Below are 25,082 nucleotides of genomic sequence, written 5' to 3' on the forward strand. Positions count from 1 at the left end.
TGCATTGCCAGCACCCATGGTATCCTGAGTCAGTCCATCTCTACATAGTGACCCACCTGGAGCGGTGATCCCTTCTCTTGTTAGCCTGTGTGTTCTCTCCTGAACGATGTCAGCCTATCAGCAGGGCAGGGGTCAGGAGAAGCTGCAGTCCTGGATGGAGGGCAGGAGCTGCCCAACTTATGTTAACAAGAGGGTGATTACCGGCTTGTTAATATGAAATCACTCCCACTCTCTTTTGCGATCTGCAGCTCCTCCCACACGCCCTGTTGATAGGGTGCATTTCAATTTAGCAAGCAATATTTTTTATTTCACGGCCAAGATGTTAATTGTTTTTGGTGAGACAGATTATCAGAACATCTTTCTCATTTCTAATGAACACTGTCTTGTGTGTGTAGCCCAGTCTGCAGCACTGACAAGAAAAGGATTCTGTGTCTGGGAGCAGAGGAGACCTTTACACAGGCACATCTATAGAAGGAGACTCTTATTTTAGAGCCATGTAAAGCTAGTGTTGACCCTACCCAATAGGGAGGCACACAGAATATGAATTAGAAGGATTGTGGGAGGTGTAGTTCTGACAGACTGAGCTAGCTTGGTGAGCTGGGAGGAGAAAACTGCAGATCCCACAAAGCAATGGGGTTAAAGGAGGTAAGTGGTTCCCTTCTGCTTTTTCTGAGAAGACTGAATGCCCCTTTGGCTGCTAGCAGACCACTCACAGTTGCGCCTGATAGGGAGAGAGGCACTGCCCCAGACAACTGGGGACATGGGAGCGAGCCAAAGATTTTGGTGGCACTCACTGCCTGACCAAGGGTGAAGGACACTGCAGACACTGACCGGCTTTGCTTCACACAGTGAACAGACAGTGGTCACTTGCTGACACAGGAGTGGGCGAGAGACTGCTAGCCAAAGCCACACTACACTTAAGCCCTGTACACACGATCGGTTTGTCCGATGAAAACAGACCGATGGACTGTTTTCATCGGACAAACCGATCGTGTGTGGGCCCCATCAGTTTGTTTTCCATCGGTGAAAAAAAATAGAACATGTTTTACATTTTTCCTATGGATAAAAAAAACGATAGAAAAAAAATGATTGTCTGTGTGGAGGTCCATCGGTCAAAAATCCACGCATGCTCAGAATCAAGTCGACGCATGCTCGGAAGCATTGAACTTCATTTTTTTCAGCACGTCGTAGTGTTTTACGTCACCGCGTTTTGGCATGTTCGGATTTTTGACTGATGGTGTGTAGGCAAGACTGATGAAAGTCAGCTTCATCGGATATCCAACGAAAAAATCCATCGGATTAGATTCCATCAGATATCCGATCGTGTGTACGAGGCTTTAGACACTTTGTTGCCTGAAAAGCTAGGCCCAGGAACAGGGGACCCAACACATCAAGAGGCTCCTTCGAGGCCAAGCGCTGGATCCTGACGGTAGCCTTTACACTTGAATTTACTACGGTTGCATTTTTTATTTTTATTTGTGTCGCTTTATTTTTGCTCTTATGAGCGAATACTTGTTCTAACTTCAATGCTAGCCCCTGCGTGGGCAGAACTTTTGCATATTAACCACTTGTTAAAAATGAATGAACTGAATAAAAACGATTGAAACAGAAAAATAGGCCACCACTTGCTCAGACAGGGAACTATGGGTCTGCCTGTTTGCTGTTTAAAACAAAGAGAAAAGAAAGGAGGGTGCACCGACCTAGTGCATTACCACTTATTTTTTTTATTAAAAACAGAATAAAAGCAATAGTCCTAGTCACAAGGAAAATTGAGTAAGCGCTTTTCAGACAGCTGGACTGGACCTTACGACACCTGACAGTAGAACCTCAGACTCTGATGCGTTTCTGGGGCGTACCCCCTTCCTCAAAGCCTAAATGGTCCATGGCCTTAGGCTTTGAGGAAGGGGGGTACGCCCCAGAAACGCATCAGCCGTTCAGATGTCTGAGGTTCTTACTGGCAGGTGCCGCAAGGTCCAGTCCAGCTGTCTGAAAAGCGCTTACTCAATTTTCCTTGTGAGTAGGACTATTGCTTTTATTCTGTTTTTAATAAAAAATTTAAGTGGTAATGCACTAGGTCGGTGCGCCCTCCTTTCTTTTCTCTTTGTTTTTAGCCATATGAACACCCTTTGTTCTATGGAGGGCAGCAAGACTATAGACTTTGCCATGAGACTACACTGCAGTACCCGGTTTTGGCGAAAACACCAGAGCGCGGGAGGATTTTTGTGTTACTGTTTGCTGTTTAAGCCATTGGTTACAGTGGGGTACATACTGTATCTATATGCGGGTTTTCTGTAGTTGTTCTGATAGGCAGCAATTGTGGCTTGCCATGTACAGTAACTGGTATTTCATAACCCTATATCTTATGCCCTGTCTGTATGCAATTTATTTTGAATAAAAAATTAAAAAGAGAGCCCTCAACATCAGTTGGGTGGATTTGACCAAAGATGAATTGAGGGTCCTAGATAAAGGATTGAAATATGCACATAGGAAAGCTTTAAATAAATTTGAAGCATACATTGATATACAGAAGTATACCAGAAAACTATATATGACGACTAAACCCAATGATATTTGTATAGAACAAATCAGGAAGAGAGTTATTACAAGCAAATTACTATTTAGCTCAGCAGTACACGATAAGGGCTGTATAGAAGTCTTCAAGAACATGGTTACACAGGATTTTAAAAGAAAAGTATGGGAAGGCTTTCTTTTTTGGAATCATACTCCCTTAAGTGGATGCAGCATCTGTCTTATGCTGCATCTTTCCCCCGCCGGCTCTAAGACTGAGAACCGAGCAATCAAACACCACCAATCGCTCAGTTCCCAGGGCTCCCTGAGCAGACAGCTGGTGCCTATGAGTCACCAGCTCTCTACTTTACAACCCCCCCCATGCTCATTGGAGCGCTGAGCTGTGGAGGGGTCGGGAGCGGCTGGCTCAGGCTCTCAGCGGCTTACTGAGAGGCTAAGCCGGGTGCAGTTCCAGGCATGTGGGCGGATCCCGACCATATAGTCACAATCTTTCCTGAGCCTGGACTGGCTCTGCAATGTCAGTCGACAGTGTAATTCAGCCCGTTGTCCGCTGAAAATGGGTCACAGGAGTGCAGAACGAACTGCACTTCTGTGATCCAAAACAAGCAGTATATGATCTTCAGAATCAATGTAATTTAACATGTATAGGTTGAGCAAAAATACTACTATGGAAGTGCATAGGAAAACTTATCATGAACATTTATAAAGGACAATAAGAAACACGGTATATCTAAACACTTTCCACAATTCCATAAAAAAAAAAAAAGCTCTACTCACATTCTGGGGTAGGGTATAGAAACGATTAAACCTCACTGATGAGGAATTCATAAAATTATTAAACTGATCCAGTGTGAATTTTTGAAATGGAGACACTTTATCCCAAAAAGGGCACAATATAGAATTTGATGTTACCGGGTAATAAATTACTTAATTTCCGAATATTACTTTTTCCAAGTGCAATTAGCAATTCTGCCACAAGAGGGAGTATAGTCTTACTTTTAATATATGGGGGAATATAGTTCACATTTGGGAACAGGTTACATGTTCCAATCGTTTTTAGGGTGGAACATGTAACATGTTCCCAATGCTGCAGCCGCTGACCTCTCTTCTTGTGGCAGTAGTAACGGCCGCGCCATTCATTCACACAGCTCTGTGTGTGAATGAACTACAAGTCCCGGCATCCTTTGCGGTTGTCGGCTTGTAGTTCATTGATTTGTTCCTGTCAGTGTATCTGCCTGCCCGTATGGGATGTATGGGTACACAGATATACTGACAACTGCAGCTTTATTAACCTGGTTGGCGTCACGAGGGTCCATACCCTGAAGAAGTCACGTGATTAACGCGTCGAGTGGGGCTGGTGAGGTCACTTCCGGTCATGCTTAAACTAGAAGTGTGGCAGTGTTGCCAACTGTCCGTTAATTTATGGACAGCACGTAAATTTAACCCCCTTTTCGGGGTGTCCGTAAGGTCCGTTATGGGCATTGGGTGCCCGTAAAAAAGATGGCCGCGAGCCGACCATGTAACTGCGCATGCGCCGTTCCAAAGCTGGCCGGGCTCGGGAAAGCTTGTATCCGCTCGGCCGGGTGGCACATGCACAGTAATGTAGTGGCACATGCACAGTAATGTAATGGCGCCATTTTTGAATAGACGATCGAGTCAGAACAGTCAGGAGGGACACTATGGCAGTGACAGTCGTTGGCTAGTGCAGTGCACTTGCCATAGACAGAGGATGGAGCGGTGACAGCACAGCACAGCCCAGCCCAGCCATTGCTTTAAGGTAATTAAGGTAATAAAGAAGCTGGTGGGGGCATGAGGTGATGGTGGAAGAAGGTTATGCTGGCACCATGGCAAGAGGTGGGTGAGGTGATGGTGGCAGAAGGTAATGCTGGCAGGAGGTGATGGTGGCAAGAGCCGATTGTGACAGGAGGTGGTGGTGGTGGGAGCAGGAGGTGATGGCGGCAAGAGCTGGCAGGAGGTGGTGATGGTGGAAGCAGGAGGTGATGGCGGCAAGAGCAGGCAGAAGGTGATGGCGGCAAGAGCTGGCAGGAGGTGGTGGTGGTGGGAGCAGGAGGTGATGGCAGCAGGAGCTGGCAGGAGGTGGTGATGGTGGGAGCAGGAGGTGATGGCGGCAAGAGCAGGCAGGAGGTGGTGGTGGTGGGAGCAGGAGGTGATGGCGGCAAGAGCTGGCAGGAGGTGGTGGTGGTGGGAGCAGGAGGTGATAGCGGCAAGAGCTGGCAGGAGGTGGTGGTGGTAGCAGGAGGTGTGGCGGCAAGAGCTGGCAGGAGGTGGTGGTGGTGGGGGCAGGAGATGATGACGGCAAGAGCTGGCAGGAGGTGGTGGTGGTGGGGGCAGGAGGTGATGGCGGCAAGAGCTGGCAGGAGGTGGTGGTGGTGGGGGCAAGAGATGATGACGGCAAAAGCTGGCAGGAGGTGGTGGGGGCAGGAGGTGATGGTGGCAAGAGCTGGCAGGAGGTGATGGTGGCAGGGGGTGATGGTGGGGGCAGGATCTGGCAAGAGGTGATGTTGGCAAGAGCTGGCAGGTGGTGGCAGGAGCTGGTGGTGGCAGCTCCTGCCTTGTATGCTACTGCGTATGCGTCAAAGTCTTATCGAGCATACGCGGGTCTACCTTTGAACAGGTAAGCATACAGACGACCGGTTTTCTCGGCAGGAAACACTCTGCCAGGAAACAAAGACGAGAAAATAGAGAGCCAGGTTCTCTATTTTCCAGTCGAGATTCCCGGCTGTTTTCCTGACGGGAAAACTGCTAGGGAGCATACATATGGCCGGGATTTCCGGCCAAATGCTCTCCTGCCAGATTTTCTGCCGGGAAAACCGGTCGTGTGTACGAGGCCCCAGATTGTAATGCATATAGTCAGGTTTATGTGTCAGCAACTAATACTAGTTCATTACTATTGGTGCTACCCATGACCACGTACTGTTGTACCTATGCATGAGAGCTAAGGTACCTGTCAAACTCCTGTCTAAACACATTGAATACATGTTTACACATATATAGCAACTTGACATTTTCAGAACATGCAATAAACTCAACCTCATTGGGGTTAATATACCTGCTGCTTCCTTTATCTCAGTTGCATCTCCCTCAGGCAGAGCACTTGGCCATGATTTATGTACCTGATGGCCCCTACCACCTGCAAACAGAATGAAGGCCAATAGTATTTTAGCTTGAAATAAAAAGGAACCAATCATGATATTAATATGGGAACTGCCATTTTTGACTGTTTTTTTCAGGGTACACAGCCTGGGGCTGTTAACTTTATTCCTCCGTTAGTGCTTAACCACTTCCATATCGGGCCTATTCTGGCACTCCTCTCCTATGTGTAAAAATAAAAAAAATTTTGCTAGAAAATTACTCAGAACCCCCAAACATTTTTTTTTAGCAGAGACTCTATGGAATAAAATGGCAATCGATGGAACTTTTTACGTTAAATGGTATTTGCGCGGGAATCTTTTGCACGAATAAAAAATAAAAAAAAAACAGTAAAGTAAGCCCAATTTGTTTTGTATAATGTGAAAGATGATGTTACACAGAGTAAATAGATACCTGGCATGTCACACTTTAAAATTGTGCACACTCGTGGAATGTCGCTAAACTTTGGTACTTAAAAATCTCCATAGGCGACACTCATTTTTTTTATAGGTTACCAGTTTATAGTTACATGTGTGATTTGAACGCCGTTTACATGTGGGCACGACTTGAATATGCGTTGGCTTCTGTACGCGAGCATGCGGGGACAGGGGAGCGATGTATACTTTTCACATCACTCCTCCAGGCTGCAAAAAAAAAAAATTAACTGTCTCAGCCTTTCCAACCAAATACCTGGCTTTTGTTTACATTCACCGACCCAGGCCTCCGATGGACATGGAGATGACAACTGGGGACAAATCTCTAAGATCAACTTCCAGGGGCGACCGCTTCGTTCTCCAGCTCGCCGATCGTACGGAGCCCGGAGAAGCACTGGATGGCTGCAGGAGGGGTGTCCCCTCCTGCCGCCTGTAAGAATGATCAAGTGGCTTTACTGCTGCTATGATTGTTCTTAAGGTGCACAGAATGGCTGCCCAAGATGACATCTGAATGATGCTTGTAGCTGTAGGCATCATTCAGATATTCCCCACTTAAAGTCCAGGACGCCATATAATGTCCTTGGACCATTAAGTGGTTAAAAAGTCAGTGGGGCAGATCCACAAAAGAATTACGCCGGCGTATCTAGTAATACGCTGCATCATTTTTAAGTTCCCGCGTCGTATCTTTGTTTTGTATCTCCAAAACAAGATACAACGGCCAGAGGCGTCCCTAGGGGGGGACCAGAGGGGGCCCTGACCCCCCCAACATCATGCTGTGCCCCACCATGTGCCCCCCCCCCCCCAAAAAAAATTTTTTTTTTTTTTTTTTTTTGCAATTTTTGTATTTTGCTCCCCGAGAGGGAGAGCGTCCCCAGTCAGCTCTGCGGGGGATTCCTCCCCCTCCCTGTGCTCGCCGACACTGCATAATGCGAGAGCGCTCACACAACCAGATATTCTAGCCTGGGCCGTGTTTAAGTGTGTGCACTGCAGACTGCAGTACACTGTAATCACTGAACTACATTATCTCCATCCCTTCTCTCCCCCCCCCATCTGTCTCCCTCCCCCTCTCCTGTTCTTTCAAAACATTCACAATTTACTTTCACTTTCAGTTAGGCAGATAATATACGGTGCAAATTTCTTTCCTGCATCCACAGATTGCAGGAAAGAAACTTGCATGATTCCCCCATCAACACAGACAGTGGTGACAGGGGAATATCCCTCCTGCCCAGCAATTGTATTCTCCCGACAAACAGTGATTATCACCAGTGGCTATACAGCAACCACTAGTGATAATTATAAGAGAATCTGCTCATTAATGGTTCAAATCTCAGCCAGTTTCTGCTGAGATTTAAACTGTCTATGGCTGGTCTTAGCTCTTAGGCAGCCCATACATTGATTAGCACTGTGGAGTGTCGGCTTTCTGGCGGGATCGGGCATGTGGGATTTCAAACACACCCGAGCCCATCTCTATTGGTTGTAGACAGTTGAGCTTCCTGCAGGTTGCTTAGCAGCAGTGGACCCTTCTCTGACATGCTGATCGGGATGCAATTTTTGTATTTTGCTCCCCGAGAGGGAGAGCGTCCCCAGTCAGCTCTGCGGGGGATTCCTCCCCCTCCCTGTGCTCGCCGACACTGCATAATGCGAGAGCGCTCACACAACCAGATATTCTAGCCTGGGCCGTGTTTAAGTGTGTGCACTGCAGACTGCAGTACACTGTAATCACTGAACTACATTATCTCCATCCCTTCTCTCCCCCCCCCATCTGTCTCCCTCCCCCTCTCCTGTTCTTTCAAAACATTCACAATTTACTTTCACTTTCAGTTAGGCAGATAATATACGGTGCAAATTTCTTTCCTGCATCCACAGATTGCAGGAAAGAAACTTGCATGATTCCCCCATCAACACAGACAGTGGTGACAGGGGAATATCCCTCCTGCCCAGCAATTGTATTCTCCCGACAAACAGTGATTATCACCAGTGGCTATACAGCAACCACTAGTGATAATTATAAGAGAATCTGCTCATTAATGGTTCAAATCTCAGCCAGTTTCTGCTGAGATTTAAACTGTCTATGGCTGGTCTTAGCTCTTAGGCAGCCCATACATTGATTAGCACTGTGGAGTGTCGGCTTTCTGGCGGGATCGGGCATGTGGGATTTCAAACACACCCGAGCCCATCTCTATTGGTTGTAGACAGTTGAGCTTCCTGCAGGTTGCTTAGCAGCAGTGGACCCTTCTCTGACATGCTGATCGGGATGCAATCCAGGTGATGCTCCCAGTCAAATCCTAGTCATAAATATCAGATATTTTATTGATCAAAGCCCACACTTTACAGGCATAGAGCCCACATGGCTGCTGATCATACGGTTGATTATATTTATGTGGTTGTACTCTTGATGCTAATAAATACTGTGTTTATTAGATCTGACTGGGAGCATGACCTGGATCACATGCCGATCAGCATGTCAACAGAGAAGGTTATACAGCATTACTGCTGCTAGGTGACCAGCTGGGTGCTCGGCTCTCTATAACCAATAGTGCCAGCCTTCCCCTGCATGCACCCACAATGTCACCAGCACTAGGTCCTAATAGACTGCCATCGCTGCCAAGGAGACAGATGCCAGACCAGCGCTGTAAATAGCAGGGACAGGACAGCTGGGGATCCCCACTGTGGCAGAACACCAGGGCCCGGTGGCAAAACAACCTTTGCAACCCTGATAGTTCTCCCACTGCTTTGGACCCTTATATTTTCTTGGTGTGCTGGTGACATATATCTCTTGTTTTCTGCCACCCTGGGGGGCCCCAGTATAGTAGGAAGGGAGCACACTGCAGAACATGTGAAAGGGCCCATAGTGGGATCGTAGTAAAGGGCCCAGGATATATATATATATATATATATATATATATATATATATATATATATATATATATATAATTGCATTTTATAGTTGGCCCCCCTACTTTTGTCCCTGTCCCCCCATGTGCCCCCCCTAAATATGAAAGCTGGAGACGCCACTGACAACGGCATCTGGGATCGATCCGACAGGTGTACACCGTCGGATCTTAGGTGCATTTTTTCCGCCGGCCGCTAGGTGTCGTTTCCGTCGAATTCCGCGTCGAGTATGCAAAATAGCTAGTTACGGCGATCCATGAACGTACGTCCGTCCGGCGCATTTTTTTACGTAGTTTGTGTTCGGCTTTTTCCGGCGTATAGTTAAAGCTGCTATATGGTGGCGTACTCAATGTTAAGTATGGCCGTCGTTCCCGCGTCGAAATTTGAATTTTTTACGTCGTTTGGGTAAGTCGTTCGCGAATAGGGATTTGCGTAAAATGACGTCACCGTCGTAAGAATTGGCTTGTTCCGGTTTAATTTCTAGCATGCACACTGGGATACCCCCATGGACGGCGCATGCGCCATTAAAAAAAAATGTTGTTTACGTCGGGTCACGACGTATTTACATAAAACACGCCCCCATTACATCCATTTGAATTCCGCGCCCTTACGCCGCCAAAGATACACTACGCCGCCGTAACTTACGGCGCAAATTCTTTGAGGGTTCGAAAAAAAAAAAATAAGTTACGGCGGCGTAGTATATCTTAGATACGCTGCGCCCGGCGTAAAGATGCACGGAGGTACGTGAATCTGCCCCAATATTTGCTTATTTTGCGTCAGTTCATTCTTGTTCTGAGTAAGTTACCCACCATATAGCTAAAATCTTTTTAAAGCAAGGATGGTGTAGAACCTGGGTCAGGTTTTTATTGCTTTCCACGTTGTGGTGCTTTTGCATCGCTTTCTGTCACTATGACAGGAGGTCAGTGGGACAAGAAGTGAGAGGAATTTTTTTAATGGTAAGGTTAGAATGTCTATGGAGCTTTTTTTTGCGGTCTGTGCCTTTCTTGTTCCATTGACCACATTTTAATATTGTTATGTTGCAGGGATAAATAGTGAAGGATATCCTCCCCAGTGGAGTCAAACAGCAACAGAAACCCGACAGTTCTTACCACTGGCCATTATCAATCACAAGCAGAACAAACTACTTTGGCCATTCCGATGTGCTCTGTGTTCTGTAGGAACACAGGATAACAATAATGAGAATGTCATTAATAACGAGAATGTCAAATGGCAGGTTGATGGATAGGTGGCAAAAAGCAGGATATTAGTAAAAGTGTTTTGGTAGGCTAGAAGCCAGACATACAATGTCAACAAAATAATCAAATCTTACAAAATATAAACTGTACAACCATAGGTGTGCGCAGCCCATTGCATTAGGGTGTGCACCCCAAAGCTCAAACACATATTTGTGTGTATGTGTATATATACTGACGGTGTCATTAGAGCAGTGGACGGTGTCAGTAGGGTAGAAATTGGTTTCAGTAGGGTAGTGGATGGTGTCAGTAGTTTTTTTTTTTTTTATTATTTTGTATTTTCTTTTTACAATGTTATTTGTTTTAATTTTTTTTTTTTTTTTTTTTTTTAAATAGGGGGAATGTGTGGCACATGGGGTGATTAGGGTGTGCCCAGGCACACCTGGCATACCCTGTGCGCACGCCTATGTGTAAAACACAGAGCAGATTACACTACATTAGGAGAACATGTATTCTGGGAAAGCCATGTGCCATCCATGTAGAAAGCAGCTAATGTCTCAAACTTGGGAACTCTCAGAATCTATTGTGGATTGGAGGAATGTGACACTGCCACTTATGAAACATGAGTGCCTCTCTCTAAAGCTATCCAGAGACATTACTCTATATACAATATATCTATGAAGGTGGTCAGTATCATAACTTAGTGGTAACAGCAGGGGCGGACTGACCATTCGGGCACTGCCCGAGGGCCCCATGCCACTAGGGGGCCCCATCAGGGTTGCCAGCCTCAGTAAAACCAGGGACAGTATGTAAAAATCTGTGTTTTTTTACATCTGTCCTTTAAATGTCCCTTACCGACATCCTTTTGGTCTAAAAATCCCAAGATTATAGCTGCCCCGCCTCACCAGTAGCCTATTATGTGTGTATATATATATACTGTGCATGTATACTGTATGTGTGTGTGTGTTTGTATACTGTGTGGCCCCATAATCTCCTATTGCCCGGGGGCCTCATAATCTCCTATTGCCTGGGGGCCCCATAATCTCCTATTGCCCGGGGGCCCCATAATCTCCTATTGCCCGGGGGCCCCATGAGTTCTCAGTCCGCCCCTGGGTAACAGTAAGGATCAGGAAGAAACATCCAGGCTTTCCAATCCACTGTACCCTTGAGAATGACCATCTTATTTTCTACTTACAGACTTAATGACAGTCACTGGATTTTGTAACACTTATTTCTTGTATATGGATACCTTTAGATAAGCACAAAATACATTACTGTCCCTACCAAGCACTAAAATAAGGTTAACAACTTTAATTTTACATATAATCCTACTGTGTGTTCCTGTCTCTTCATATCATACCTCTTCTCTCCACAACTTTCTCCTCTGCTGTAGGTTCCTTATTTTCTGTAGAAGGAAAATCCTGGGACGATAGACTTGACTTTCTAGCCCGAATGTATGGGGACCTAGAAAAAAAAAAAATTCCTATTGGTACTGAGATTTACTAATACATTTCTATAAAGCTAAAAAACAACAAACTAAGCTCAAGCAACCTTTTCACTAAAACAAAACAACAAAAGGAAGGAAAACCAAGGCTTCATTCAAAAGTAAGCTGGCATCCGTCTTCCCTTTGTTATTGCTTCTGCATCTACTCCTACTATAGGAGGGAAATGCAGTGGCTACATGGACTCAGAATTCGACAAGCGGGTAGGAGCGGGTACACAGATTCAACTGCAGACATGCGCTGGGATCTGCACATCCGCTCCCTCCCGTATGTCAAATTTTGACCTGCAGCTGTGCCTGTGCATCTGCATGCACCTCTATAGGCTGCCCACATGCAGTCTGAGGCAGATGCAAGCGCAATAACAAGCAGGACGGGCATCACTGCCATCCGAATGAAGCCTAAAGCTTCACTTTTATAAATGAGTCTAAAAGTGACCTGTTCAGTAGATTCCAACAAACATAAATCCAGAAAAACTGGAAACTAAATTAGAATCACAATCAAACAAAAGAACATTTAGGCAAAGTTCATGCTTTTGTGAGAATTTGTGTAAATTGTATGCATTCCCACACCCACGCTCTTTAGAGATGCAGCATGCTTTCAGGTGCGTGAAGCCTCAAAGCACCATGTGGTTTCCCTGTGACTGCAGTTTTGAGGGACATTTTCTGCAGATGCAACAGCCCACTCAAATGAATGGGCTGCTGTGGCCGTGCGTAGATGTGAACCTACCCTAAAGAAAATCAACCCATACTGTAATTGCATATCAAGACTACAAGATTTATGCAAAAGAAATTGGTAAACAGATAGAATAAAAACTTAAAAAGTCCCTGAATGGAGCCCTTTTCCCATTCAAGGTGAATAAAAATAGTAAACATTATGGGCTAGATTCAGAAAGAATTTACGCCGGCGTATCTATTGATACGCCGCGTAAATTCAAATCTGCGCCGGCGTATCTTCTTTCTGTATTCAGAAAGCAAGATACGCCGAAATTAGGCTAAGATCCGACTGGCGTAAGTCTCTTACGCCGTCGTATCTTAGGGTGCATATTTACGCTGGCCGCTAGGTGGCGCTGCCGTAGATTTCAGCGTAGAATATGCAAATGAGCTGGATGCGCCGATTCAGAAACGTACGTGCGCCCGGCGGATTTTTTTCCGTTGTTTGCGTAAGGCTTTTTCCGGAGTAAGGTTACTCCTGCTATATGAGGCATAGCCAATGTTAAGTATTGACGTCGTTCCCGCGTCGAATTTTGAAAATTTTACGCCGTTTGCGTAAGTCATTCGCGAATAGGGCTTTGCGTAAATTACGTTCATGTCGAAAGCATTGACTATTTGCGTTGTGATTAGGAGCATGCGCACTGGGATACGTTCACGGCTGGCGCATGCGCCGTTCGTGAGAAACGTCATTTACGTGGGGTCATGTTTTATTTACATAAAACACGCCCACCTCTTGACAATTTGAATTTGGCGTGCTTACGCCGCAGATTTACGCTACGCTGCCGCAACTTATGGAGCAAGTGCTTTGTGAATACTGCACTTGCCCATCTAAGTTGCGGAGGCGTAGCGTAAATAGGATACGCTACGCCCGCACAGACTTGCGTCCCCCTACGTGAATCTAGCCCTATCTTGGTCCACTAGCACTAGTACATAATAGGATCCCTAACTTTTTACTGATAAATCAGATCTTGTGCATCAAGATAATGTCTACTTTTTTTACTAAGTGTGAACGATGAAGCGATTCCACCCATAGACTTAATTAGTCTTTCAAACATTTTTAATGTATTTGTATGCATTTTTTTTATTATTTCATATAAATAATTGTATGCTCAAGCTCATTCCTGATTGAAATGTGTCAGAGGTGATCACTTGAACAATAAAGTTTTTTTTATTGGGTAATGGGATGCAAACACTGAATTAGATGGATGGTGGAGATGCAGCACCCAGAGTCGTAATGGGGCATGGAAGAAGTGTGGAATGGTGAATACTTTTGGCTTTTCAGTTTATCTGGATTTAATCATTGATGAAAACCGACTGAAAAGATCTATCCAGACTCCTCTTTATATAAAAATGTTGCTTTTTTTCCAGCTAATTTTCTTTCTTCCTTTTGTTGATATTGAGGACTATTCTGCGAAAGAATAAAGAATTCATTAAAAATTCATACAATGTTATCTGTGGTGTGTATGGCTGGAAGTCATAGGATGTTTCTCTCTCTGCATCAGCTCCAAGTTGTCGGACATATGATGCATATTGCTGTCCCAGGTCATAGAGCTTACTGCTTTCACACAGCGTTTGGAATCCAACAGGCAGGGGCGCTGTCTCCTTGTGCATGCTTTGATAGTAGGATATGGTGGCCTAGAGAGAAGCAAGGAAGTCACTGTGTGAGGGAATATGGATACGGGCAAAAGGGACTAGATAATACAAGAAGAATATTTAATTAGAAACAAGTGTGTTGAAGATAACTTGAGGAGAAATGAAACACCTAGTAACATTAGAGCGAAACAGAGAGGCCCCGTACACACGGCCGAGGAACTCGACGTGCCAAACACATCGAGTTCCTCGGCGTGTTCAGTCCTGGAGCCGCCGAGGAGCTCGGCGGGCCGAGTTCTCCCATAGAACAACGAGGAAATAGAGACCATGTTCTCTATTTCCTCGCCGAGGTCCTCGTCGGCTTCCTCGGCCGAAAGTGTACACACGGCCGGGTTTCTCGGCAGAATTCAGCTCTGAACCGAGTTTCTGGCTGAATTCTGCGGAGAAACTCGGTCGTGTGTACGGGGCCAGAGAGCGGCATATGAGTAAACGCCTTTCTTTTACCGAACGTAGAATCTGGTCCGTCTGTTTGATGAGCTCTTGTAGGTGACGAAGAACATTCACTTTCACATCTTCCAGCTCCTGCTTCTGTGTCTTGGCATCTGCAATGCATGTCCGGTAAGTGGCCATTGCTTCCTCTGCCTATAATAAGAGAAATGTGCAAAGGAGAAGATTGGATATGGAATGACACGACAGAGGGAGCTGGCAAATAGGATACATTTAAAGCTACCTCTGAAGAAGCAGCTAGACTACTGTATTTAAGATGGCTAGATAGGGAATCTAGTTATATGCTTCTTCCAATCTTTTATTGTTCTCCCATTAGGGAGGTTTCATTTTTCCCCATAAAGGGCTACTGCTATTAAGTGGGTGGATTCTTCCTTCTTCATGGCAAGCTAAAATCCCAGAAATGTACCTTGCCCCACAATAAGGAAAATTATGTGTAATAAGCGATCATGTCAATATAATACAAATTGACTGTGTTTGCACATTGTGGATGTAAACCCTAACATATACCCAGTGAAGTGAACAGCCTCGGATGATACACAGAGAGGAAACAAATCACCCTATATAAGTTTTATATGCATATCTACTGTCTTTAGCTTTACCTGCTGTCTAGAAAGTACATGTCCTGTTAGATTTTTCACTTCTGTATTCATCTGTAGGATAAGGTGACCAGATTTTTAAAATGAAATCCGGGGACATATTTTTTCTTTACTAGTAATGGCAACAATCAGCGACTCTCTGCCCGTCGCCGCCCGTCTTACAGCCTCTCAAGTCTTACTCTTCGGGCCCCGGCTACTACTGGATGGGGAGTGGAGGAAGATCACTCCGCCAGGGAAGGCAAGGAGATAGGCAGGTGGCTGGCCAGGATTTGAGCCAAGGCAGAAGAACATGCGAGCGAAGCTAAATGGGCATGCGCCTGAAACTAAAGAAATATTCCCTCCGCTCCGACCAGCACATGATCATCAGAAGGGGGCACAGATAATGGGAAAAATACAACCCCCCTATGCTAGTAGGAGCAGCGGAGCGGGGGTGTGCAATTCTATTTTTTTTTTTTTTAATTCTGCACCGATTGTCTTTGAAATTGCCCCTCCCCTCAATTAAATCCAATCCGGGGACAAAACCAGGGACAGACTTGGTCCAGGGACAGTGTCCTCAATCACGGGACTGTCCCCTGAAACTGGGGATGTCTGGTCACCCTACTGTAGGAGGAGATCATTGCTAGACACTGAGAAAGCCGATTGGAGAAAAGGCACATCCCCCTCCCCACACATGCGAACGTGCCTGTGAATTGTTTAGCTGGCTGCTAATCTATTTATAGTAACTACCTCCAACACACAGGTCAATCTCAGGGTCTCGGAGAGCTTGTCAAAAGTTATCAGGCTGATAACAGAGGAACGGGGCAGGACAGAGCTACGAGACTAAAGGCCCGTACACACGGTCGGACTTTCGGCAAAACAAACTTCAAAATCAACAAGTTTTCACATTTGTCTGATCGTGTGTACGCTCCATCGGACCAACTTTTTCGGGTTTCATCGGACAAAAAGTTCGGTCTGCAAACGGACAAACTTTACGACAACAAAAGTCCGATGGTGCCTAGTCCAACCGTGTGTACAGCAAGCCTGTACTTTTGTCCAAAGTACAAACACGCATGCCCAGAACCAATGTTAAAATCAACCAACAATAGCAGAAGTTAACCAAAGGGTGGCGATAAAGAGCAGAAAAAACACGTGATGTTGGGAAAGTTTTAGAAACGTTTTCAGAAAAGTCTGAGCGTGTGTATGCTATGGGTGTGACTGGACAAATCACTCTGGACAAAAATCCAAGGGAAAGTTTGTTTGATGTCCGACCGTGTGCAATTGAAATTGCACTGAACGTGCATTTGGAAGTGCAGTCGCTGTAAAACTGAGGGGTAGATCTGAAATAAGGGGAAGATCTGCTGATTTTATCATCCAATCACGTGCAAGCTAAAATAATGTTTTTTATTTTCCTTGCGTGTCCCTCTTGGATCTACAGCGACTGCACTTCCAAGTGCAGTTTGCACTTGTAGTGCAAAGCGGATTTACCTTTCCTAATAAACCCCCAAGTACTTGAAAGAGAGATAACAAAACACTGCGGATAGATTTGCCCAGCTCAAATTTCATGAATTGGGTTTACATCCACTTTAAGGCTGGCCATAGACGGGTCGTAGGAAAGAAATTTGCTTGATTCCTCCATCAACACACACAGTGTTGATGCAGGAATTCGTTCTTCCAGGCCATTGTTTTTTCCTGGCAGGGGAGGGCAGGAGAAGCCATCCTCGCCTAGAATAGACCGTGATTTTTTGCTAGCGGCTATAGCAGCTGCTTGCGATAATCGCAGGGAAAACCTGGCATGCCAGTTGTACCCAAGTTGATTCGATCAACTTAATACATTTACCTTGCCCATACACAGTTAGAATCTTGCTCAGCTCCTGCTGAACCAGCCGAGATTCAAACCGTGTATGGCCTGCCTAACCCAGCTCTGTAAGGTATGGGATGTATTCCAGATAATGCGCTGCATTTGTTTTCCTGCCTTTTCACCAGTCTTACTTTGTTTTTAGCTTCTTCCTCGGCTCTCCTTTTTTTGTCAACTGATTTGGCACCACTGTGACTCTGCTCCTCTTCGGCACGTGCTGCATAATACTGCGCTTTTTCATGCTCTTCACTACGTTGCATATATATCTGCTTTGCTTTTCTGAGGTTGACTTCTGCCTCCATCTGACAGAAAAGGAAAGAATATGAAGTTATATAAATAAATAAGTCATGGCAGTTCAATGTGCTATACAGAGAGGGATTATAGCAGGTGCAGTGGTAATCTGGCTCTATGTTTACCAGAGAGGCTGGGTTCACACTGGTACGACAAATGCTCCGACATTGGGAGCTCATGTCGCATGACGTGTGAAAATCAATGTTTCCCTATGGGAGCCGTCTTAACTGGTCCGACACATGTCAGTCCGACTTTGAAAATGCTCCCTGTACTAATTTGGTCCGACTTTGATCCTACTTCAGCCCATTGAATATCATTGAAGTCGGATCAAAGTAGGATCCTTGTCCTTACCATCCGACTTTTGACATCCGACATGTGATTACAGCAGCAGTAAAAGGAATTTATGTCACGCTGGGATTGTTTTGATTGGTCAAGCCATACTATTACACAGTCGGAGCAAAGTAGTATCCTGTTCATTCAAGTTGAATGGATGTAGAAGCGATGTAGGAGCGATGTATAGGGTTGCCACCTGTCCGTTTTTGACCCGGACAGTACGGGTTTAGGAGGCTGTGCCCGGGTTTCCCTCTGCCTCACACCTGGACACCATTTCCAGCTGACAAGGGGTACCACAGGGGGAACCGTACAGCAGGGGGATCAGAGCGGCGGGCCCCCCTCCTCTGTATTTGCACCCCCCTCCTCTGTATTTACTCTCCTCCTCTGCCATTCCCCCCTCCTCTAATTGCCCCCTATCTCTGTATTTCCCCCCCTTCTCTGTATTTGCACCTTCTCCTCTGTAATTACCCCCTTCTCTGTATTTCCCACCTCCTCTGTAATTTTCCCCTATCTCTGTAATTCCCCCCTCCTCTGTATTTGCACCCCCTCCTCAATAATTGTCCCCCTCCTCTGTAATTGCCCCCCTCCTCTGTAATTGCCCCCCCTCCTCTGTAATTGCACCCCCCTCCTCTGTAATTGCACCCCCTCCTCTGTAATTGCACCCCCCTCCTCTGTAATTGTCCCCTTCCTCTAATTGCCCCCATCTCTGTAATTACCCCCCTCCTCTGTAATTACCCCCCCTCCTCTGTAATTGCCCCCACAATCTCTGTAATTGTCCCCCCTTCACTGTTATTGCCCCCCACGCCCGCCGCTCTGAACCCCCTGCTGTCCAGGCCCCCCTGTGTGCTGGGGCCTCGTGATACCCCCTGTAGGCTTCCATGGGGGTATTGGAGGGAGGAGGATTTGTTCTGATAGGGCAGGGGTCTCCAAACTTTTCAAACAAAGAGCCAGTTTATTGTTCTTCAGCCTTTAGGAGGGCCGGATTGTGGTTAGCGGGGGCAGAAAAAGCCCCGGGGCCCAGCATTGGTGAGAATAAATATAGCCTCATAGTTTTCGATCAGTAGGATAAGGAGTAGTGCTCCTATTAGTAGGAGTAATTGTATCTCATCATTGGTATCAGTGGATGAAAAAGTGCCCCCTTGTTGGAGTCAGTGGGAAGAATAGTGCCTCATATCAGTGGGAGGAATAAAGCCCTAAGGGCCAGATAAAGGCTAGCAAAGGGCCGCATCTGGCCCTTGGGCCGCAGTTTGGAGACCCCTGTGATAGAGGGAAGAATATTTGTAATAGGAGGGGAAGGGGATAATGGTACCCCAATTGCGAACTTTTTTTTGGGTGCCAGGCATCCCACAATTCTGTTTACGTGATTTTGCCGCGATTTGTCGGGTGACAACCGCGGCAAAAATCGCACCACGATTGGGGTGCCATGCCGTGCACCGCTAAAGTGTTCGGGTTTGGCTTGAAGAAAAGGTGGCAACCCTAGCGATGTAGCAGAGCAAAGTAGGATGAAAGTCGTATGACTGTCGAGTAGTATCAGTGTGAACCCAACCAGAATGTTCTTTTCCCAAGAGAACCTTTGACTGATCCAGCTGTTTACAATCAGAAAGGGGAAGCAATATAGGCCGCTTTACCTGTCTCCAGCTCAGGGATGAATAATGTGGACCAAAATTAACATAGTTTTGGGGTTAATTACAGAGAAAATGTCCAGTGTTAAATCTTACCAGTTTGCGCTCAGCTCGCTGCCATTGCTCCTTCAACTCTTTTCTGCGTTTCTCGTGTTCCAAGCGTCGCATACTCACTGGCTTCAGAGAGAATGAAACATATTCATTACAAATAAAAAAGTAATATTGTCATGCAGTGGTGCTATTTATTACTGAGCCTTACAATAGCACATTTAGAAAACAATGCAGCTAATAGTTTGATCTTATACCTGCAAATATGTCTGCTGCTGAAGGGTTAAAGATGTGTGGAGGACTCCATGTGCATGTTCTTGGTCCTGCTCCAAAGCTACTGAATAGATGGACTGGAAAGGCATACACAGCTAAGAATGAAAGAAATTAAAGGATTTAAATGAGAGAGCAATGTAAATTAGATCTCACACATGATCCGATTATCCAACGGGAATTGTGTGATGACAGATACAAGTCCAAAGGAGATCGAAGATTTGCAGTCCAGGGACCTCGCCTGTGGAATGCACTACCAACCACCATCCGATTGGAGTTAGACCACTTGGCCTTCAGGAGAAAGATTAAGACCCATCTCTTCTGAGGTCAAGAGGTTTCCTTACCCAGAGAATGGAGACAGCGCCCAGAGGCGATTCAGTTTGCATGTGTTGCGCTATATAAGTTTTTTTCATTCACTCATTCACTCACAGGCTGTTGTCGGAAAACCTGACCGGTTGTACGCTCCATCGGACAATTGTTGTCGGATTTTCCACCGACAAATGTGGGATAGCATGCTTTAAAATTGTCTGCCAACAATTGTGTGTTGTCGGATTATCCGAGCGTGCGTACACAAGTTCGTTGGACGAAACTCCAAAGTAGAAACACGCATGCTCGGAAGCAATTCTCAATATAAAACAACATTAGCAGAAGTTGCCCAATTCTTTGCCGTTTGTATGCAAGACAAGTTCACGGCCAACGCCCTTCGGACAAAAGTCTGAGGCTTTGTCCACAGAAATTTTGATTGTATGTACGAGGATTAAGAATTAATATGTTGACTTTGCTCTGAGAATTCTAAACATAATGGACCTAATAGCCCCTTTTTACATATGCTCTAGTCCTGCCCACAGATACAGCCTTATTAAAAGCAGCCTTATTAAAAGCTAATGACAACCACATGGGGTCATGGGTTCCCCCAATACAACTAGACTCTTGGTTGTGCCTGCTGGGTCTTCTGAGCACCTTTTTGCATAAGGTACGATTTACTGCTAAGACACAGGTGGGTAAGGTGTGAAACCAAGCTGGGGTTACCTACCTTACAACAATGGAAGGTGGTGATTAATAAACGCTTCTGTATAAAAAACTGATCTATGATATAGGACAATTTTCTTCCTGACTCCTTTGATTTTTCAATTGAGACATTTCAGGCAGAAGGCGGGTGACCCTCCATTTCTGTGGTGCATTACCCTCCTCTTACCCCTCCTCTCTCCTTGTTCCTCTGTTCTCTTGACCCCCCCACCCCCCTTTTCTTTTTTATCTGTCTATACTGATTACGACCTAATATTGCACACCTGGACCTTTAACTCCAATTTCACAGCTGGCAACGATTTCCTTGTGGTCTTTCAAAGTCAGAAACTCTAAAGAATGCACAGTTCACTTTAAAGTCTGCCGCAATTGAGATTAAGGAATAGAAAAAAAAAGAAAAAAAAAAAAAAAAAGAAGAAGGGGCCACCCACTGTGTCCGAATTTTAAAATTCATTATAACTAGTAATACATGTTTGTCTTTTATATCCAGATACAGTATATCAAATATATGCAATCACATACTAGATCATGCAGTGCATGAACATTAACTACAATTGGTTCTTGTGACTCAAAAGGATATGAATTAGTTGTCACACAAAATTTCACTCACTTCGAGACCACTGTTCAGTCCTAAATATGAGGTCCTTAACAATACTTCCTGGCAATAAGAACAGGTACCTAAATTAATGCCATTTAATGAAAGGCGTGGGGCCCCAGAAGCACATCAAGGATACATGTAGCTCTTGCTGAGAATGGCTTGGCTGGTGTTACTGGTGGTAGCTGTTCTATATGGTGTTGGTAACCCTCTCCTGCGCATGGGTGCTGGTAAGTAGGGATGAGCTTCGAATTCGAGTCAAACTCATGTTCGACTAGAACATTGCCTGTTCGCCGAAGAGCGAACAATTTGGGGTGTTCGCGGCAAATTCGAAAAGTCTACGGCCGTTTTTTCGGGAGCAGTGATTTTAATAATGCTTAAAGTGAAACAATAAAAGTGAAATATTCCTAAAATTTCGTACCTTGGGGGGGGGTGTAAAGTATGCCTGTAAAGCAGCGCTTGTTTCCCATGCTTAGAACTGTCCCTGCACAAAGTGTAATTTCTGAAGGAAGAAAAGTCATTTGAAATCACTGCTCCCCAAAAACTGCCGTTTTTAAAACTTTTTTTTGCATTGATACATGTCCCCAGGGGCAAGACCCGGGTCCTCAAACACTTTTTAGGACAATAACTTGCATATTAGCCTTTAAAATGAGCACTTTAGATTTCAAACGTTTGAGTTCTAAAGTTCACACAAACTTTTGGTCTGTTCGCAGGTTCTAGTGCGAACCGAACGGGGGGGGGGGGGGGGGGGGGGGAATGTTCGGCTCATCCCTACTGGCAAGGCAATTGCTATGTGATCTGATTTCTTATGCTTGAGAGTATTGTTTATTTTTTTATTAATTAGCACTAAATACTTCACAAGGCAAGAGATCGCTCTGTGCTTTCTTTTTGTATCTAGGTGAATAATGTCTTGTGTCTTTGGAAAAATTCCATGAAGAATAGACCGCTCTCCAAAGTGCACTGTTCAGCATCCAGCTTATTTGGACAATGCATAGACTGTTGAAATTCATCATATGTGAATATTCAGCTCCCCCCAAAAAAAAAAAATAACAGCATTTTTTCCCTTGCTGGGGGTAACAATTGGACATGACTGCTTACAGTGAGGGAAACATTTTTTTGATCCCCTGCGGATTTTGTATGTTTACTCACTGAAAAACATTGATCAGTCTAAAATTTTAATGGTAGGTTTATTATAACAGTGAGAGACAGAATAACAACAAAAATATTCAGAAAAACGCATTTCAAAAAAGTTATAAATTGATTTGCATATTAAGCAGTGAAAGTATTTGACCCCTTTACAAAACATGACTTTGTAGTTGGTTGAAATCGCTTGTTGGCAATCACAGAGGTCAGACGTTTCTTGTAGTTGGCCACCATGCTTGCACACATCTCAGGAGGGATTTTGTCCCTCTTTGCACACAAGTCATTAAAGGGGTTGTAAACCCTTACCGTTTTTTACCTAAATGCATCCCCCCAGACCCCCCCCCCCCTTTTCTTTCCTGAACCCAATCGTTCCAGTGACGGGTCCTCATTGGATTGATTGATCGCAGCGGGAGCCATTGTCTCTCCCGCTGCTGTCAACAAAATCTAGTGACACGGGAGTCAGGAGCGGGGCCAAGTTTTGCTGTCAATAGACGCAGCAGGAGGACTCAAGAGCTTGCCCGCACGAGTGCTTCCATGGAATGCAGCCCTCCGCAGGGACCCCAGAAAAGAAGGATCAGGGTCACTCTGTGCAAAACCCTTGCATAGAGGAGGTAACTATAACATGTTTGTTATTTTTTTTTTAAACTAAGCTTTACAATCACTTTAAGGTTTCCAGGCTGATGTTTAGCAACGTGAACCCTCAGCTCCCTCTACATATTTTATATGGGATTAAGGTCTGTTGTCTTGGCTGTGTGTTTTGGGTCATTTTCATGCTGGAATACCCATCCATGACCCATTTTGAATGTCCTGGCTAAGGGAAGGAGGTTCTCACCCAAGCTTTGATGGTACATGGTCCCGCCCATCCTCCCTTTAATGCAGGGAAGTTGTCCTGTCCCCTTAGCAGAAAAACACCCCCAAAGCATAAAGTTTCCATCTCCGTGTTTGATGGTGGGGATGGTGTTCCTGGCTTCATAGGCAGCATTCCTCCTCCTCCAAACACGGCGAGTTGAGTTGATGCCAAAGAGCTTGATTTCGGTCTCATCTGACCACAACACTTTCACCCTGTTCTCCTCTGAATCATTCAGATGTTTATTAGCAAACTTCAGACGGGCCTGTACATGTGCTTTGGGACTTTGCGGGCGCTGCAGGATTTCACTCCTTCAGGGCTTAGTGTGTTACCAATTATTTTCTTGGTGACTAGGGTCCTAGCTGCCTTGAGATCATTGACAAGATTCTCCCGTGTAGTTCTGGGCTGATTCCTCACCGTTCTCATGATCATTGAAACTCCACAAGGTGAGATCTTGCATGAAGCCCCAGACCGAGAGAGATTGACAGTTATTTTGTGTTTCTTCCATTTGTGAATAATTACGCCAACTGTTGTCACCCTCTCACCAAGCTGCTTGGCGATGGTCTTGTAGCCCATTCCAGCCTTGTGTAGGTCTACAATCTTGTCCCGACATCCTTGGACAGTTCTTTGGTCTTGGCCATGGTGAAGAGATTGGGATCTGATCGATTGCTTCTGTGGGCAGGTGTCTTTTATACAGGTAACAAGCTGAGATTAGGAGCACTCCCTTTAATAGAGTGCAACTAATCTCAGCTACTTACCTGTATAGAAGACACCTAAGAGCCAGAAATCTTGCTGATTGATAGGTAATCAAATACTTATTTCACTCATTAAAATGCAAATCAATTTATAACTTTTTTTTAATTCGTTTTTCTGGATATTTTTGTGGTTATTCTTTCTCTCACTGTTAAAATAAACCTACCATTAAAATTATATAGACTGATCATTCCTTTGTCAGTGGGCAAACGTACAAAATCAGCAGGGGATCAAATACTTTTTTCCCTCAATGTACGTATATTGTGTATGTGGTAATGAACCCATAAACCTAATTATTTCAGTACTTCTCACCACCGTTATTCTCTTACCTCTTGTGTTATGACACCTTTGGTGGTGTTAACCAGTTTCTGAAGCCCCTTAGCATATTCCATCTCTGTAGGAAATGGGAACACAAAAAAAAGTCAGTCTTGTAATGACACAGCATGTAGCACACAAACACTGTGTGAAAATCAAGGAGTCATGAGGAAATATAGGGTGTAGGATGTAGGAGAGTGTGTAAATTAACATAATGAGATTATACAGGCATTAACAAATAAGGTTTAATGTTGATCAATGTAAAGTTATGCACTTGGGGGCTAAGAATATGCATGCATCATACATACTAGGGGCAGTACAACTGGGGCAATCAATGGTGGCGAAGGATCTGGGTGTTCTGGAAGATCATAAGCTTAAAGGGTTTGTTATGGTTTTTTATTTTTTAAATTGGTCCCTATAAGTTTGTGCATTGTTGGTTCACTAACCTTTTTCTTCGATTTGCCTTCTAAATGTTTTTTTTCTTTGTTTTCTTTGTCTGAATTTCTCACTTCCTGTTCCTCCTCAGTAAGCTGTTCTGACTGACTAACCCCCAGCCAGAACAGCTCGGATGATGGGGGCAAGCTTACTGAGGAGAAACAGGAAGTGATAAATTCAGACAAAGAAAAAAAAAAATTAGAAGGGAAATCGAAGGAAAAGGTAAATGAACCAACAATGCACTAGCTTAAAGGAACCTATTTAGAAAATAAAAAGTGAACATTTACAACCCCTGGCACGTAATGGCACATAATGCCAAGCTGCGGGTTCCAAAGCAAGCAATATTCTTTGTATTAAGAGAGGTATGAATGGCAAAAGAGAGATATTATTTTGTCCCTGTACAAATCATTAGTAAGACCTCATCTGGAATATGCAATTCAGTTTTGGGCACCAGTTTACAAAAAGGATAT

At 44.9% G+C, this 25,082-nt stretch overlaps 1 protein-coding gene across 3 annotated transcripts in view; it reads right to left on the minus strand.

Moving 5' to 3' along the window:
- Positions 1-25,082, minus strand: part of ARHGAP45 (Rho GTPase activating protein 45) — a 160,934-nt gene that overhangs the window by 21,467 nt on the left and 114,385 nt on the right. For 2 of the 3 annotated variants that reach the window (XM_040323958.1, XM_040323976.1), the window contains 8 exons: positions 24,192-24,256; positions 19,489-19,599; positions 19,280-19,360; positions 17,072-17,239; positions 14,505-14,642; positions 13,855-14,045; positions 11,559-11,662; positions 5,600-5,680 (listed from right to left, as the gene is read on the minus strand). In XM_040323958.1, the coding sequence (XP_040179892.1) occupies positions 5,600-5,680; positions 11,559-11,662; positions 13,855-14,045; positions 14,505-14,642; positions 17,072-17,239; positions 19,280-19,360; positions 19,489-19,599; positions 24,192-24,256 (939 nt within the window). The remainder of the gene's footprint in view (positions 1-5,599; positions 5,681-11,558; positions 11,663-13,854; positions 14,046-14,504; positions 14,643-17,071; positions 17,240-19,279; positions 19,361-19,488; positions 19,600-24,191; positions 24,257-25,082) is intronic. The other variant, XM_040323967.1, reaches the window with a different exon arrangement.

This window comes from Rana temporaria, chromosome 1, assembly GCF_905171775.1.
Source record: "Rana temporaria chromosome 1, aRanTem1.1, whole genome shotgun sequence".
In the NCBI taxonomy this organism is placed as follows: domain Eukaryota; kingdom Metazoa; phylum Chordata; class Amphibia; order Anura; family Ranidae; genus Rana; species Rana temporaria.